The following is a 19160-nucleotide window of genomic DNA, read 5'->3' on the forward strand; positions in this document are numbered from 1 at the left end:
GTAAGGTTCTTTGGCTCCCTTGCTTGTGTCCTCCCCTCCTCACTTATGTCAATTGTCTCGTTGTTTCTCCTCCACCATTCTTGCTTGTGTAGTGTCAATCTTGCTGGCATACCGTGCCAACAACCTTGTGCTAAGGTTCTTCAGCCCCTTTGCTTGTGTCCTCCCCTCCTCACTTACGTTAATTGTCTCATTGTTTCTCCTTCTCCGTTCTTGCTTGTGTAGTGCCAACCTTGTTGGTATAGAGTGCCAACAACCTTGTGTTCCTCCTTTCCCTTTGGTGGAAACCTTCCACCTAGCTCTTGCATAGAGAGAGAGAGAGAGAGAGAGAGAGAGAGAGAGAGAGAGAGAGGTTCTAAAAACAAGAACCTTTCCTAGAGAGAGGTTCTAAAAACAAGAACCTTTCCTCACATCCCGAGAGAGAGAGAGAGAGAGAGAGAGAGAGAGAGAGAGAGTTACGATCTGAGGTGGTCTAGTTGTGATCTGAGGTGGCATGGAATAGTCTTCATGCTTGTAGATGGAGAAGAGAGAGAGATGCATGGTATTGAGAGAAGTGGTCTAAGAAAAGGTAGATATTCCAAGACAACTTAAAGAAGCCTTAAAACGAAACCTTTAAATTTCTTTAAAATAAAAATAAAAAAAATAAGAAAGAATCGATTTGTATTATTCAGAAAACTTAAGACTCAGAAACAACCAAGCTTTTTCTAGAGAATCTTAACTCATAGATGAGCATGATATTAAAAGCAGACAACACACTCTGACGGGAAGCCTTTAAATTTCTTTTTATTTTTAATTTTTATTTTTAATATTATTATTATTTGGCTAGAATTACATGCCACAGCTTGGAGAAGGTGTGGGCTCGAGCCCATGACCTCAGGGGTATATAAAATGGCACCGGGCTTACTTAAATTTTATACGATCTTATATGTTTGACTCTATATACGGTGCTTCTCGTCTTTCAGCTCGAGATTCGGGCATCTAATGTCGCACATTCCTGACAGTTATTCTTCTCTGCGATTCCATGATCCATACCGCGTGCAATCTTTGCAGTGCAGAAACCCTAATCCTAACGCAGAGACCTGAGTAAACCTTGTGCAGAAGCCCGAACGCTGTGCAGTTGTGTAGAAACCCCTTATCTTGTACCTTTATCCCCTGCAGAAAACCCTGATATTGTGTAAGCTTATGATGGCACCTCGAGAAGGATCGGATCATGCTCATGATTGCTTGCAGCAGCGGCAAGGACTGAGCAAGCGATCCCTTTCTCCTCCCAAAGTAAGTCAATCATCTCTGTGAAAGATGATGATTGATGGTTGTCCAGTCCAATCGCTATCTTAGCACTGAAGTTAGAAACGGTTGCAGGTTGTGCAAGAAACAAAGGAAGCGCTGAGGAAGCATGCGGTCAGAATGGCTAATCAAGCAGATCAACACGAAACGCTCATCAATAAGGTCCGAAACGCGTGCTTAGCTTCGTGTTTCACTAATCATGTATACAAATCAGAGTAATCTCTAATTAATATGGTAAACAACTTGGAGTAAGTTGGAGGTTAGTAGATGTTCTTACACAGAAGAGCAATTTGGAGGTTTCTAGCACACTTCAGTGTGCTTGATGGATGTGAAGGCCCCTGCATGTTATGTATATGTATCCAATGTCATGTATCATGCGTACACTCTTGTTATGTAGTTTAGGACCTCACCACATCTGCATGTTGTGTATGTATGTAGTTTAGGTCCTCATTGCATGTGTATTTTGTTGTTTTCAATGCCATAGATTATGTATTCACTTGGAGTGCTGAGTTTCGGAACCTTCTGCTTTCTCCTTGGATCGAGTAAGTATTTCAGACCACCCGGTCATCCCTATAGCAGTATGCTGCTGGTCTGCATGGCATATGACCTTTCCTTATTGAGAGTTGACGTCTTTTGCAGGACCTCATGACATACCGTCATTGTATTGCCTTTTCTTCATATTTGTGGCCCCTCTCAGATGGATATACTATCGCTTCAAGAAATGGCACTATTACTTGCTGGTAAGTTGGCGCCCAAATTTTTAGAAAAAGAATGATGAAATTTGGTAAGGTTTACAGACAACAAGCTCTATCACTTACATGAAAAATCATGTAGTTAATTAATATAGGCTTGCTAGTTTCCACACTTCCAAGCTTCAAGTAAGCAGATTTACAGATTTATTTAAGGAAGGCCCATAGTCCCCCCATTAGCAGATAGATTGAACCTTGATGTGCCCACAAAACAACATTAGCAACATTCATGGATGTCGGTGTTGGCAGTTGGTTCCTGGAGTGCTGTAGTAAGAGGTGGCACTTCAAAGATCATGATGTCATGCTTAGTCAACGTTACCTCACATTTGTTAGTGTCACGGAATTACGAAAGCATGAGTAAAAGAAGTTGTGTGGTTAAGGAAGAAGTGTGGAGTCTGGACATTCCATGGAAAGGAATTGGGAATACATGAGTGTGGAGAGGCAAAAATGAGGCCAAGCTTTAAAAATACAACATCTCCAATGATTGCTAGGCCGCCCTGCTTGTGGGGACCATCAAGCATGATGACAAGCAGGATCCAATAGCGGTCAACTTGTGGTTCCATCATGGCTTGCTTTTTCACCATTCATGTCCTGCAGATTGAGATACGTGAAGCTTCACTTGGTGGTTGGAGTGGCTTCTTCATTGATAGTGTTAGCCACCACAAGGAGACAATACCACTCAATTGTTCAGACTTCTTCCTCCTTCCCTGGTACTTAAAGATGGCATTGCATTGATACAGGGACCTGTCTTTTTGCAATATTCTTAACGAGTTTACCAGTCAAAATTACAACAAAGAGAAAAAGTTTGTGTTCGAGCAGCGGCCGGGTACTGATCAGTACGACATGTAAAGTTTTGGCCAACCGAGAGATGGTTGAATTAAGTTTCAAGTAGGGTTTAAAAAGGGCCAGTCCAAATAGTCACAGCCACATCAAACTCAATGCAAAGGTAAGGTGAGCTTCATCCTCTTGTGGCTTTCGATGAAGCCTGAAACCGGCCTCTGATAGGAAACCAGAGTGCGGTAGGAACAATCACCCGTCCACTTGTAGTCTAGATGAAAAACCAAACACAGATTGGGGCTAGAGTGCCCAAATCTGGATACACAGCGACACCTGTTGGCCCCAAAGCTTGGCGCCCCTTGCGGTATTTCTTTATTCAATTAAAATAATATGTATGGCTGAGTACAACACAAAAACCAGCCAAGAGTTTACACCTGTAAGTCCAATCTGACTGCCCACAAATCCTTCTCAGCACAGAGGATCTATGCACACAGATCTGTGTCCTCAAGCAACACACTGTGCCTCCCTCTGATCAGCCAAGTTCACAAAGCAGGCCAGCCATGGGCATACATCTGGCATAACTCAAGAGCATGATACATTTTCTCAGCTCAACATACATGTGCTGTTCAATCCCTGTCTTAATCCCTTGTCAATCTGCCATACTCCTCCTCTCACAAGGAGCCAGATAACACATACCTGTAGCAGACATCAAGCAATAGAAAGAGAGATAGATGAACAGAATCAAGGCTTACCAAGTTCAGCTCGTGAAACAACTCTGGAGGAAGCAACAGCACCAATCTGTGCCTGCAGGCACTTGAACCCACAATCCTGCTTCACACGTGTGCTTGCACTTGCCTGTATCTTCCTCCTGATGCTCACTCCTATGCTGTCCTTGTAAAGTACAGATCTGAAAATCAGCACAGTACCCGTCTGTACCGCCTCGGGATACGTGCCAGGCGTTGTACTTGCATAAACAGCCTGCTGTCCACTTCTGTACCTGCCTGAATCAGCCTGCACAGGTCTGTCCAGCACCCAGTAAAGCGCCGCCTGCACCTGTATGAGCTGTATCTGACTGCCCGTACACTGTACGGCAGTCGTACAGTAAGGTATGGGCTGGAAAACTGACTGTCCAGCCTGTATAGGGCTTCTGCGCAGCCACCAGCAGCTGCTCTGTGCGCCGCCAGCAACAGAGGAGAAAGAGAGAGAGTGTCCAGTACTGGCCGTACAGTGCTGTACGGCTGATTCTGCTCAGAAAAACAGCTACAGCACTTCAGCAAATCAGTCGCCTCTTCTCTTCAGCTTCTCCACGCATGAATACCAGCGCATGAAGGGAGTTCTCCACTTTTGCTACACGACTCCCCAAAAAGGGAAGAGAGAGAGTGAAGAGAGAGAAAACTCCTTTCCAATTTAATCCCTAGGGCCCCAACTTAATAAGTTCCTAGGGCCACTAAGGCCTAGGGGCAAACTCCAATAAACATTAAAATTTAATGTTTCTAGTTCCCCCCTTCACACCTAGGGATGTCCACACATCTTAAACACTGTCCGGGCACCCCCCATGTGAATCATAAAATATTCTGACTCTGCAACCACCATGCCCACACTTGTCCTGCTCCATTTTCACAGGGCCATGACATACCCCCCTCTTGAAAGATGGCAAGCGTCCTCGATTGCATTCGGGTGATGCATCAAAATATCCAAAGTGAAATATACAATATGGCAAGATCAGCGTCCCAATCTCTCTGAGCCATACACATGTATCAACATTCACTGCAAACCAATGGCATAGTAATAGTCCAAGTTGTATACCACTGTGAACCATACATATCCACAAAAATCTCCATGTGACTAGTACACATATATCATAGAAGTCCCATAAACAGATGTACTGTCAGCCTCAGTACCTTCGGATGAGATAAAATCTGCACCAAGCGACCTCTAGATGTCATCTGAGCCTGTCTGTATCAAGGGAGTGGAGGTGCTACCCCCCTCTTGAGCATCAGGTAATGCTCCAGACCCATGCTCTGCTGAACCTGAATGAGCCACAATAAGAGTCGGCTCTAACTCAAAGGCATCGAGATAAAGCTGCAAAACCTGAGGTGAATCTGTTAAGTCACCTTCCTCCATCCACTTCGCATCCATCGGTGAATAGTTCTTGAACTTCACAAGATAGCGACGGGAAACTTTACCTCGTACCTTCCTTTCTTTATGTGCCAGTATCTGCTCTGGAATCAGAACCTCATCAAGTTCCTCAACTTCCGGCTGAGCCTCATCTGATACATCCTCAGGCACATCCCCACGGAAAGGTCTAAGAAGACTCACGTGAAAAGCATTGTGAATCCTCCAGTGATCTGGTAACTTCAAATGATAGGTTACCTCACCAATCTTTTCCAAAACCTGAAAAGGCCCATAATATCGCATACTCAACTTAGGGAATAAGCGCTCTTTACCCTTCATCTTCTTGAGTCTAGCCTTTTCAAAGCGCAAAAGAACCCAATCACCCAATGCAAACTGTAAATCACGTCTGTGACGGTCTGCGGCTTTCTTTTGCTTCTGTTGAGTTTTCTGGAGGGCCAACTTAACTCTCCGATAAGCTTCATCCAAGCTCTCCACATGCTGATCAGCCTCAAAAATCTTATCCTTTGTATGCAAAATGGGTGGTACCTTCTTCCCTCCTCCTACAATCTCAAAAGGCGCCTTGCCTGTCGAGCTATGTACAGTGTTGTTATATGCAAACTCCACCAAAGGAAGATACTTTTCCCATTGTTGCTTGTGCTCTGACACATAACACTTGAGAAGATCCAACACTGTAGAGTTAGCCTCTTCTGACTGACCATCTGTCTGTGGATGAAATTCCTCACGGGAATGAAATGAGCCTGCTTACTGAACCTGCATATGATAGTCCAGATGCCATCATTTCCCGTTTGTGTCCGTGGAAGATCAAATACAAAATCCATGGCAATGCTCTCCCAAGGTCTATCCGGAATAGGTAAAGGCTGTAATAACCCTGGTGTCTTCTGACGGTCAAACTTTACCTTCTGACATACGATGCATTGCCTCACAAAGGCATCAACATCTCTTCTCAAGGTTGGCCAATAAAAGAAAGTCTCCACTGCTTTGACCGTGGCGTCAATACCCCTATGACCTGCATACGGTGGAGCATGACTTTCAATCATAACCTTGAGTCGCAATGGCCTGGTAACACACAGTCTGCCATGCATCAATAAAAACCCATCTCTGAGAGTGTAATGCTCATGCCGCTGACCCTCAGACATCTGATCATACAACCTTTCAAAGTCCTCATCATGGGCATACTGCTCTTTCATTTCATCAAGCTCATGATGATAAGCAAGTGAAACTGCAGAGACCTGTGGCTTGCGTGACAAAGCATCTGCCACTACATTCTTTTTGCCTTCCACATGCACAATCTGGAAGTGAAACATTGACAAAAAGTTTGCCCAACGCATATGCTTCTCTGAAAGCTTAGTCTGCGTGAGGAAATAACGCAAGGTCTGATGATCTGTCTGTACAGTAAAATCAGCCCCAAGCAAGTAATGTTTCCATGTAGAAAGAGCGTGAATTACAGCCAACATCTCTTTCTCATACACCTGTAAATGCTTCTCAGCATCTTGCAAAACTCTACTCTCATAGGCTATCACATGTCCCTCTTGCATGAGAACTGCACCAATGCTACTTCCACATGCATCACACTGGACAACAAAAGCCTTTCGGAGGTCCGGTAACACCAATACTGGGTCCGAAGTAAGCTTTTCTTTGAGCTTTTTGAATGCTGTAATTTCCCGATCAGCCCATCTAAACGGAGTTGCTTTCTTCGTCAAAGCATGAAGAGGTGAAGCAATTTCAGCAAAGTGCCGTATGTAACGCCTATAATAGGAACACAATCCTAGAAAGCTGCGTACATCATGCACGGTCCTCAAAGCTGGCCAATTATGTATTGCTTCCACCTTTGCTGGATCCATACGGACTCCATGACCAGACACAATATGCCCCAAGAAATGTATCTCCTGCAAGAAAAACTCACTCTTCTTGCCATTAACCACCAACCTATGGTTTTTGAGTTCTGCAAACACAATGGCCAAATGCCTTCTATGCTCTTCCTCATTTTGAGAATGCACAATCATATCATCAAAGAATGTGCCCACAAACTCTCTATGAGGTCTGAAGATCCTGTCCATCATTCTGTTAAATGTGGCAGGCGCATTCGTTAAACCAAAGGGCATAACCAAGAACTCATACAACCCAAATGTGGTTCGGAATGCTGTCTTATGCACATCCTCGGGTCTAATGCGTATCTGATGATACCCGCTTTTCAAGTCAATACGACTAAAAACTGTGGAGCCCTGTAAGCGGTCCAAGATGTCATCGATCCTCGGTATGGGGAATCGATTCTTGATGGTATTCTTATTCAGCGCCCTGTAATCTATACACATGCGCCAAGAACCATCCTTCTTCTGCACTAAGAGCACAGGTGAGCAAAAGGGTGATGAGCTAGGCTGAATCAACCCCTTATTCAATAGCTCCTGCACCTGACTCATAATCTCTTCCTGTTGGGCTGCACTAACACGATACGGCGGTCTATTCGGTGGAGTACTACCAGGAATCAGATCTATGGCATGATCTTCTGGCCTCTCAGGAGGTAATTCTCCTGGCAATGACTCGGAAAAACAGTCTTGAAACTCACTTAAGAAATCAGCCCTGTCCTTATCTAACATTGACAAATTAGACTTAGACTCATCATCCTGTGCATCCTTTACATAAATCAAGTACGCGGAAAGATGCTTTTTCATTACTGATGAAATCGCCGAAGCGGATACAATAGGAACAGATTCCCCTTTGAGTTTTACATCCAATACATGCTCTTTCCCTCTATGAGTCAGAGTAATTTTCCTATTGTAAGTATCCACCACCGCATGTACCCTGTGGCACCATGGCATCCCCAACAAAACATCACAGCCATCCAAAGGCATGATGAAGAACTCCTCGCTATCCACATAACCCTGCAAATGAAGCCGAAGCTTCCCAATGATAGGAGTAACGGGTTCTGCATACCCTGGACAAGCCATATTTGCCTCATGTAACGGCCCCATCTCCTCTGCGCGAATCCCCAATCGGCCAGCCAAATCTGGTGAAATGAAGTTGGCTCTAGCACCTGTGTCAAAGAAGATCAAAGCATTCTGATCTCTCACTTTGCCCCATGCCCTGCACAACTCTGTAGCTTCACCACTTAGCTGCTCACCCACAAGATCAGGAACTAAGCCTGCAGAAGGCTTTTGTTTCTTTGGCTTGGGCTCTCCTTTATTGTCAGGGTCCTTCTTGGACGTTCTCTTGGGACAATTGAATGACATATGCCCCTCTTCAGTACAGTAAAAACACTTTTGAGCATCTCTCAAAGCCTGTCTTTCCTCAGAAGTCCTTTTGGGCATTGGCAACTTCTTATACTTTGTCTCTGAAGACCCTTTAGCATCACGAGAAGCATACCCAAATTTTTCAGCTTTCTTGCCCAACTTCTTACTGCCTTTAAACCCAGATGAACCACCTGTGAGTAACGCATTAGCTGTCATAGCATTCTCAATCATCTGTGACATGTTCGTTACTCTCCTCTTTATACAGTAATCTCGTACCTCCTTGGGCAGCCCACAACAATACTTCTCAACCTGCTCAGATAATGGCACGGCACGATAAGAAGTCACTGGGAGTAGAGCTTCCCAAAACTTCTTGTTATAATCCTCCAAACTATCACACTTTGAAGCATCCAGCTTGTGCCATGCTGTCATAACATCCACCTCAAATGTAGATGTGAGCCATACGGAAGAGAAAACCTGTTTGAATTGGACCCATGTGGTGGGTGCTATGCCCTGCAAAAGAAGAGTAGACCACCACTGCAAAGCATTGCCCTTGAGAAAAGTGGCAGCTTTCCTCACCTTTGAGGACTCTGTGTAATTCCCACCAGAAAAAGCAGCATCAAACTGCTGTAAAAAGGTAAGTGCCTTCAATTTATCCTTGGCCCCACTGAAAGTGTCAAACTTCACTGCAGCTCCCCCTTCCTTGTAATCCTTCGCCTTGCCCATAGGCGTTAGATTATCATATGGAAGTGGTTTCGTAAGATTGCTGCCCCCAACATTCATACCCATCATTGGGTCAACATTTCCCATTCCAACACCAGGCATACCATACATCCCAGCCATGTTTCCATACATTCCACTATGCATACCTGGCTGCATGCCACCAAACATATTGCCTTGCATCCCAGGTTGCATGCTTCCAAACACATTTCCTTGCATACCGGACTGCATACCACCATACATATTCCCTTGCATGCCAGGCTGAAAATTGGCTCCAAAAGGCCCATACATACCCATGCCTCCCTGAGGATAACCCCCAGTCATGGATTGAAACACTGAGCCACCACCAAAATACCCTGGATGCATGTTCTGCTGAGGAATAGGTGGCTGTCCATAGAAGGAACTCTGTGGGTTAGCACCAAAAGCATGCTGCATATTCGGAAACTGTGCAGGAGATGGATCCTGTGGAGTGGTACCACTATGACCTTGAGAAAGATTCTTCGAACGAACCTTCTTCTTCTTTTTCTGGGGCTCTGTGCGGGGCTCTGAGCGAGATCTCAAAAATTCAGCAAATCTCTCACTCTGTGTGAGCTGCATAAAAGTATCCATAACACTAGCCAAGCGATCTTTGAACCGAGCATCATCATCCTCTTTACCATGCACATCTTCTGGCTGTGTTACATCCTCATAAGGCTCAACATCTACAGCCTGTTCTCCTGCAAAAATATCCTCAGATACATCTCTTTCAGGAGAAGACTCTTGCTCTTCTTCTTCTTGATAGAAGTACTCTTCCTCTGTATCAGACATGATTGCTGAATTTTCAGCGATGGCTTTCTCCAAAACAACCACGAGCTCACCCCCTTCAGAAAGTTGATGATTGGTCCCGGGGACGGAACCTTGAAACCGGCCTCTGATAGGAAACCAGAGTGCGGTAGGAACAATCACCCGTCCACTTGTAGTCTAGATGAAAAACCAAACACAGATTGGGGCTAGAGTGCCCAAATCTGGATACACAGCGACACCTGTTGGCCCCAAAGCTTGGCGCCCCTTGCGGTATTTCTTTATTCAATTAAAATAATATGTATGGCTGAGTACAACACAAAAACCAGCCAAGAGTTTACACCTGTAAGTCCAATCTGACTGCCCACAAATCCTTCTCAGCACAGAGGATCTATGCACACAGATCTGTGTCCTCAAGCAACACACTGTGCCTCCCTCTGATCAGCCAAGTTCACAAAGCAGGCCAGCCATGGGCATACATCTGGCATAACTCAAGAGCATGATACATTTTCTCAGCTCAACATACATGTGCTGTTCAATCCCTGTCTTAATCCCTTGTCAATCTGCCATACTCCTCCTCTCACAAGGAGCCAGATAACACATACCTGTAGCAGACATCAAGCAATAGAAAGAGAGAGAGATGAACAGAATCAAGGCTTACCAAGTTCAGCTCGTGAAACAACTCTGGAGGAAGCAACAGCACCAATCTGTGCCTGCAGGCACTTGAACCCACAATCCTGCTTCACACGTGTGCTTGCACTTGCCTGTATCTTCCTCCTGATGCTCACTCCTATGCTGTCCTTGTAAAGTACAGATCTGAAAATCAGCACAGTACCCGTCTGTACCGCCTCGGGATACGTGCCAGGCGTTGTACTTGCATAAACAGCCTGCTGTCCACTTCTGTACCTGCCTGAATCAGCCTGCACAGGTCTGTCCAGCACCCAGTAAAGCGCCGCCTGCACCTGTATGAGCTGTATCTGACTGCCCGTACACTGTACGGCAGTCGTACAGTAAGGTATGGGCTGGAAAACTGACTGTCCAGCCTGTATAGGGCTTCTGCGCAGCCACCAGCAGCTGCTCTGTGCGCCGCCAGCAACAGAGGAGAAAGAGAGAGAGTGTCCAGTACTGGCCGTACAGTGCTGTACGGCTGATTCTGCTCAGAAAAACAGCTACAGCACTTCAGCAAATCAGTCGCCTCTTCTCTTCAGCTTCTCCACGCATGAATACCAGCGCATGAAGGGAGTTCTCCACTTTTGCTACACGACTCCCCAAAAAGGGAAGAGAGAGAGAGTGAAGAGAGAGAAAACTCCTTTCCAATTTAATCCCTAGGGCCCCAACTTAATAAGTTCCTAGGGCCACTAAGGCCTAGGGGCAAACTCCAATAAACATTAAAATTTAATGTTTCTAGTTCCCCCCTTCACACCTAGGGATGTCCACACATCTTAAACACTGTCCGGGCACCCCCCATGTGAATCATAAAATATTCTGACTCTGCAACCACCATGCCCACACTTGTCCTGCTCCATTTTCACAGGGCCATGACAAAGCCAATCCGTGCTTGGAGTCGAGGTTGACAAACTTGAGGTGTTCTTTGTGAGTGGTTGAAAAAATTTGATGCACGTGCAATCTTCAAGGCGGACAAAGCTAGCCAACAACTCTTCAATTTTATCCTCAAAGACCTTCTGGAGGGCACTCAATGAGTGAACTTTGATATCAAAGCAAGGCTGATGATTCTTTGTAGCATAGAGGATGTCTTCATGCAATAGCTTGGCAACATGGTTGAGGGTGACTCTGGCTGTTACATGCACCTTATGTGGAAGCGTTCAATAATAAGAGAATGATGCAAAAGGACATACTATTGGGTCCCAACTAACCCTCTCAATGGCCCCCACTGCTGTCTGGTGTATTTGCTTATTGTATTGCAGAAGAATGCTAAAGTTCAATGATGAGTTTGCTGTCCTCTGGACTGCACTTGGCTTGGGACCTGTTCTGGACCTTTTTTGGGCCGCCTTGTATGGTATTCTTGCTGCCTTGTAGCCGTCCCTTGCTGGAAGAAGCAACGAATCAGCCAGCCCCCACGGCCAGCCGCCTACACACCCCAAAAAAAAAACACGGCTGGAAGAAAAACCTGCCTGCATGGCTTTTTGGGGGTCCCTCATGCAGCCGACCAGCATGCGCTTCTACGCAAACTTCAAAAAAAGAAAATGTGTGCCCTTGGCTTGTCATATACACACCACAAATCTCCCTAGGTCTTCATTATTTGCAGCTTTTGCTAGCGCCCGACTCCTACAATACTTGCATTCAGCCGGGCTTCTTCAAACACACATCTCAGATTTCTGGAGTGCAAATTGGGATCAATGGTTCTAAAAAGAATAAAAACACCCTCTGCTCCCTCTTCATCGACAACAACCAGTCCAGTGCTCTCGGTTCCAACTGATCTTCCTACCTATACAGGATGGTCTAGCAGCCTCCCCAGCTTGTCACCTACCCTTTCCAATTCACAATATGTGAAACCGGCCTCTGGTAGAAACCAAAGTGCGGTAGACTAGCAGTCACCCTTCCACTTGTAGTCCAAATAAATAACAAAATTAACTGGAGCTAGAATGCTCCAAAACTGAAAGGAAATCGACACCTGTTGGCCACAAAGCTTGGCGCCCCTTTCGGTATTTCTTTATTCAAATTCAATGAAATGTATAACTGAGTACAACAAAGCCAGTCTAGGAAAAGTAAACCTGCATGTCCAATCTGGTAGCCCTCAAGAGCTCTTAGCACAGAGGGTTCACACAGATCTGTATCCCACAAAGGCAACACATTGTGCTTCCCTCTAGTCAACCAAGACAATTCAGCAGGGCAGCCTTGAGCACACATTTGGCTGTTCCATGAACATGGTCTCAACTCAGTTCAAATATACATCCACTGTCCAATCTCTGTTTTCACCCTTCAAAGTGCCATACCCCTCCTCTCACAAGGGGCCAGATAACACAACTCTGCAGCAGACATAAGCCAGTGGAAAGAAAGAAAGATTGACAAGTTCAGAGCTTACCAATTCAATGCGTGGATCTGCACGAGGGACTGATCATACCAGTCTGTACTTGCAAAAGATTGTCTGTACTTTTCTCCCCGTAGCCACCTGACTGATGCACCAACTATGCTCTGATAAAGCGCTGCTTGCAACTGAAGATGTGCCGCCTGCAAATATTCAGAGATGAACAGGACTGCAGCAGCCTGTACCTGCCCGTACAAGTCAGCAATACCCTATTGTACCAGTCCGCACAGCACTGTAGTACTCTGCTGTACCTGTCCGTACAGTTTTGTACGTGCAACTGCTGCATGTGTCAGCTGTCGTACAGCAGTCGTACCAGTCTGTGTCTGATGTCTTGCGGCGTCTGTGCTATTCTGCCCGTACAGTACCCGTCTGTGCACTAGTCTGTACCGTACAGTACTCGCCTGCACAACAGCCGCTTGCTGTCTGTACCTGGCCTGAACTAGTCACCAAAAGAATTGCAATCGCTTGACTGTATGGCCTGCAGCCACGTGCTCTGTACGGCCTGTCCTCCACACAGCAAATCCAGCAATCCCCACCTCTATATAGCTAGTCGACAGGGTTACTCTCCTCCTCCACGCACGTAGCTTGCACGTTTTTCAAAAAGCAAGAGAGAGAGAGATGAGAGAGGTGTGTAACTCCCAAAAGTGGAGTTACCCCCCTTCCAATAATATCCTAGGCTCCTTACTTTAATATTCATTAAAGTTTCTAAGGGCCACTTATGCCTAGGGGCCTCCTAGGGTTAAAACATTAAAAATATTAATGTTCTTGGCCCCCCTTCACATTTGAAGATGTCCACACATCATACCATTTGTCCGGGCACCATTTAATATTTATTTTGCTCACCAACCACCATGCCCACCCACACTTGTGCTGTTCCATTTTCACAGGGTCATGACATACCCCCCTCTTGAAAAATGGCAAGCGTCCTCGATTGCAATCTGGTGATACAGCAAAATATCCAAAGTGAAATGTACCATATGGCAAGATTAGTGTCCCAATCTCTCTAAGCCATGCAGATTTAACAACATTCACTGCAAACCAATGGTGTAGTAGTAGTCCAAGTTGTATACCACTGTGAACCATACACAACCACAACATCCAATGTGACTAGTACACATATATCATAGACGTCCCATAAACAGATGTACTGTCAGCCATCAGTACCTTCGGGTGAGACAAAAGCTGCACCAAGCGACCTCTAGATGTCATTTGAGCTTGTCTGTATCAAGGGAGTGGAGGTGCTACCCCCCTCTTGAGCATCAGGCAATGCTCCAGACCCATGCTTTGCTGAACCTGAATGAGCCATAACAAGAGTCTGTTAGAAGTCATCTCCTGTCTATTTGTATACACCAGGGCCTTTGTTGTGGGTGTGTCCGCCCTTATGAGGTGTTTTATCATTTTTCCACACTCCCCGTATTTTTTCCTATTTTTTTCCGTTTTTTCCTAGTGGTGGGAGGGTTGCCAGAGGCTGCCAGGAGCACTCCAGTGCTGGCCGACTGGATGTTTATCAGTCGTGGGCTACATGGCTGCTGGCCGTCTGGATTTCATTAGTCGTGGGCATCTGTCTGCTGGCCGACTGCATTTATGTAGTCGTGGGACTTTTTCATCAGTCGTGGGCACTCTTTCTGCTGGCCGACTGCCCTCTCAGGGATGTATACATAGCCCCTCAGTCCCCACCACTTCCTCATTCAGTTTTTTCGGGATCTTGTGTATAGAGAAGAGTTTACACACCTCTCTCTCTGTGTTTCTTGTGCTGTTTATTTTCTGCAGTCTACTTGCTCTTGTCTACCCAAGTTTGGTTATCATTTCCGCTGCATATTCTGACATGGTATCAAAGCCATAGGCTCTAGACAGATCTTGGGCGTTTTCTGAGCAAGAGGGGAAGTGTTAGGCTGCTGATTGGTGGACTGTTTCGGGCTGAACGGGAAGAGAAGGTGCAAGAGGAAGGCGGGCAAAGGTGCTGGACAGCCACTTGCAGATTTTCAGATTTTTTTTCCCCACCCACCCACCCTTTCAGGTTACTCTCCGCGATGGCAGATTTATTAGAGATGTCTGAGAAGCACGTGAAGATTCCGACTCTCCCCACGTTCCCAGTGGATCGTCAGTTGGACGGGTCCAATTACGGCATCTGGAAGGTCATGATGGAGTCCGTTCTGGAGTGATATGACCTTGCTGATTTTATTATCATAGGGGTGCCACGGCCGGAAGCTGAGGAAGGGGAGTTATTATCGACGAGGAAGGACCGAGAGGTACAGGCACACATGTGGGATCGTGTCAACGCCAGGGTCCGGTCGTTTATTTTCCTCAATTGCACACCACAAGTGATCAACCATGTGAAGCACATGACGCTGGCGAGAGGCATATGGGAGCACTTGGCTTCTTTGTATAACAGGGTGTCACCCATGAAACGGATATCCTTGGAAGTGCAGATGCGGGTTATGAACCCTGCAAAGTTTTCGACGATGTGGGAACACATTAACAAGCTGCAGGTCCTTCAGCAGGAAGTCCTTCAAGCTGGGAAAGAGATATCATCCGAAGATATGGCCATCACTTTACTTTCCCACTTGCCTGGTCAGTATTCTCCTTTCTATTCCGCGTTGATCACGAGTGGCAGGCTCAGCACCATTACTTGGGAGGAGCTTGTGCCAATGGTCTTGGACCAGGAGGAACGTTTCACGAACCCTCCTCACGGCAGAGGTTCGGAGGCCTTAACTGGCCAACGGTCGAAAGGCCGTAATACCAACAAGGGCAAAGGGAAGGCTTCACCGGAGAAGTCTTCTGAGAAGAAGCCTGATCCAGAACGAGAGAAGCTGAAGGCCGAAAGATCTTGTAATGATTGTGGCGAGAAAGGCCACTACTGGAGGAAGTGTCCTAAGCGGACACGGAAGAGTGCTGATTCCTCAGCCTCAGCTGCGAAGACTCCGGCATTTGTGCACTTAGAGATGGTGGACTCCGATGCTTCATCATCTTCGAGCGAGGAGGCAGTTGGCTTCACCGCAAAGGATACCCGGGAATGGATTCTCGACAGTGGTGCTTCCAGGCACATGACTCCATCCCGTGACTTCTTTCTGGATCTTAAACGGCAGTCAGGTCGTATCTTTATTGGCGATAACTCCACTATTCCGATACATAGTGAGGGCCGGATGGAGATTAGTCCCGACGGCAAGGGGGGCAAGCATGCTTCCCGTGTTCTTTATGTCCCTGCTCTGGGTTTTCATCTTCTGTCAGTGCATGAGGTATGCAAGACTGGCTTTCGGGTGGAATTTGAGGAGCATTCAGTTGCTCTAAGGGACCGTGAGACAGGCAAAGTTGTTTGGGAAGGCGGTGTGGAGAATGGCATCTACAAGCTCTTTGCACTCTCCTCATTGACAGGCTCTCAGGTCGGAGATTTGTGGCACTTTCGTTTTGGCCACTTAAATGTGGATGCTTTGCGGCGCGCCTTCCGGGACCAGATGGTGGTTGGCTTGCCAGATGTTGGTAATAGGCAAGGACGCTGCAGTTCTTGCATACGTGGTAAGCAGCACAGGGAATCCTTTCCGAAGCAGGCTTCCAGGCGGGCTTCGAAACCATTGGAGTTGATTCACACTGACTTGTGTGGACCACAGCAGATACCATCCTCGGGAGGATCTCTCTACTTCATGCTGCTTGTTGATGATTGTACCAGATTCACGTGGGTCTACTTTCTTTCCCAGAAGGACCAAGCTTTTGCTCGGTTCAAGGATTGGCACGTGATGGTGGAGAAAGAGTCTGGATATCAGGTTAAGACTCTCAGGGCTGATAAAGGAGGTGAATTCTCCTCGATTGTATTTTTTAGGTTTTGTGCAGATCATGGCATCAAAAGGGAATTGGCCGATACCGGATTGCCTTCGGAGAATGGAGTTGTTGAACGTAAGAACAGGACTGTGGTGGAGATGGCGAGGACCATGCTGGAGCATCGTGATTTTCCTGGTCCACTTTGGGGTGAGGCTGTGGCAACGGCTGTCCATACCATTAACCGCTCTCCGACGACTTCTGTACCCCATATGACTCCATTTGAGGCATATTTTGGCAGGAAACCCGATGTCTCGCACTTTCGTGTCTTTGGGAGTGACGCGTATGTACATATTCCGAAGAAGCAGAGGGGGAAGCTTGACTCCAAGTCCCGCAAGCTGGTATTTGTGGGGTATAACTCTCTTTCCAAGGGATACAGGTTGTATGATCCAGAGAGGAACGAGATTGTTGTCAGCCGGGATGTGGTCTTTGACGAGCATGTTCCAGCATCCACTGTCGAGGAGCCGCCACTTCTCGGAGATCCAGAGGAGTCTGATGATGATTTCCAGTCTTTCATTCCAGTTGATCCACCTCAGTCTTCACAGGAGGTTGAGCCCGCAGTTGGAGTTGAGCCCCCGCGACCACAGGAGGCTCCACGATCTGTTCGAGTACCTAGGTGGTTGTTAGACAGCCTTCGGGAGTCAGGTGTCACGGAGTTACCCTCCGAGTGGACCACAGAGGACGGCCCTCGAAGATCACATTGAGTCCGAGATAAAAGCAACACGGCGGAGCTTCTTCAGGTGAACTATGCTTTGATGTCTCGTATCATGCGGGACAAAGAGCCCACTTCCGTAAAGGAAGCCCTTTCACAGGATACTTGGAGGAAAGCCATGCAGGTGGAACTTGATGCCATCGAGAAGAACAACACTTGGGAGTTGGTACCAAGGCCGTCGAAGCGGTTGGTCATTGGTGTCAAATGGGTCTTTAAGACCAAATACGCGTCTGATGGGTCGGTGGACAAACACAAAGCCAGGCTTGTGGCTAAAGGTTATGCTCAGCGGCCAGGCATCGACTACGAGGATACCTTTGCACCAACAGCGCGGATGTCCACGATTCGGACCGTTCTTGCCCTTGCTTCTTCTCAGAGGTGGCCCGTGTACCAGATGGATGTAAAATCTGCGTTCCTTAATGGTGACCTGCAGGAGGAGGTGTACGTTGAGCAGCCTCCAGGCTTTATTGTTCCAGGATCGGAAGGGATGGTTTACAAGTTATGTAAGGCCTTGTATGGTCTTAAGCAGACTCCCAGGGCTTGGAATCAGAAGATTGATTCCTTCTTTATTCGGACTGGATTTCAGAGATCGGTTGCAGATCCGAACCTGTATCTCTTTCGGGAACGCGGCATGGTCACACTCATCATCCTTTATGTGGATGATCTCATTCTCACCGGCGGTCATGTGGAGCACATTGGCGTGACGAAGGCTGCCTTGTCAAAGGAGTTTGAGATGACCGACTTAGGCTTACTCCACTTCTTCTTGGGATTGGAGATCTGGAGACCCAGAGGGGTTTTTTCGTCTCTCAGCAGCGGTATGTTCATGAGTTGCTTGAGGCCTTTGGGATGGAGAACTGCAAGCCTATTACTTTGCCGATGGACCCGAACACAAAGTTAACCGTTACAGATCCTTGTGAGCCAGTTGATGCCTCGCAGTACCGGAAGTTGGTTGGTTCATTGATCTGGTTGCTGAACACCAGATTGGACTTGAGCTTCTCCGTGGGGCTGTTGAGCTCTTTTATGCAGATGCCATTGAAGTCTCATTGGGACGCAGGATTGCGGATCTTGCGGTATCTGCAGAGTACGAAGGATCTGGGACTCTTTTACACAGGAGGGAATGGAGTCAAGCTCCAAGGTTGGAGTGACTCAGATTGGGGAGGAGATCCAGACACGAGGAGATCTACTTCAGGATACAGTTTTACCCTCGGCTTAGGAGCAGTTTCTTGGAGCAGCAAGAGGCAGCCTACTATTGCCCTGTCTTCGACAGAGGCAGAGTATCGGGCTGCTTGTGGTGCTGCTTGTGAGGTTGTATGGCTACGGAGGCTGCTAGGCAAGATTGGGTTTCCACAGAGGGAGCCCACAGTCATCGAGTGCGATAACCAGAGTTGTATAGCTATTGCTCGGAACCCGGTTTTCCATGCCCGGACCAAGCATATAGAGATACAATATCACTTTGTACGTGAGAAGATCTTGGCGGGTGACATCTTGCTACTTTATTGTTCGACGGAGGACAATGCGGCGGACCTCTTCACGAAGTCTCTACCTCAGGCTACGCTCAGGCGGCACTCCAGCTCCCTTGGGTTGGTTTCACAGCCAGGAGCTGAGAGGGGGTGTTAGAAGTCATCTCCTGTCTATTTGTATACACCAGGGCCTTTGTTGTGGGTGTGCCCGCCCTTATGAAGTGTTTTATCATTTTTCCACACTCCTCGTATTTTTCCCTATTTTTTTTCATTTTTTCCTAGTGGTGGGAGGGTTGCCAGAGGCTACCAGGAGCACTCCAGTGTTGGCTGACTGGATGTTTATCAGTCGTGGGCTACAGGGCTGCTGGCCGACTGGATTTCATCAGTCGTGGGCATCTCTCTGCTGGCCGACTGCATTTATGCAGTCGTGGGACTTTTTCATCAGTCGTGGGCACTCTTTCTGCTGGC

The 19160-nt window shown here is 46.9% G+C and overlaps 1 protein-coding gene across 1 annotated transcript in view; it reads left to right on the top strand.

Annotated features, from left to right (window-relative positions):
* The first annotated feature begins 910 nt into the window (after nt 1–910).
* The window catches only part of LOC147608042 (glycerophosphocholine acyltransferase 1-like), a 50674-nt gene continuing 32424 nt past the window's right edge, over nt 911–19160 (top strand). The window contains exons 1-4 of the mRNA XM_086789776.1: nt 911–1269; nt 1357–1443; nt 1766–1823; nt 1921–2021. Coding sequence (XP_086645902.1) covers nt 1180–1269; nt 1357–1443; nt 1766–1823; nt 1921–2021 — 336 coding nt within the window. The 5' untranslated portion in view covers nt 911–1179. The remainder of the gene's footprint in view (nt 1270–1356; nt 1444–1765; nt 1824–1920; nt 2022–19160) is intronic.

The sequence above is a fragment of the Cibotium barometz genome, chromosome 54 (genome assembly GCF_041138505.1).
Source record: "Cibotium barometz isolate CiBa-2024 chromosome 54, ASM4113850v1, whole genome shotgun sequence".
Lineage (NCBI taxonomy): Eukaryota > Viridiplantae > Streptophyta > Polypodiopsida > Cyatheales > Cibotiaceae > Cibotium > Cibotium barometz.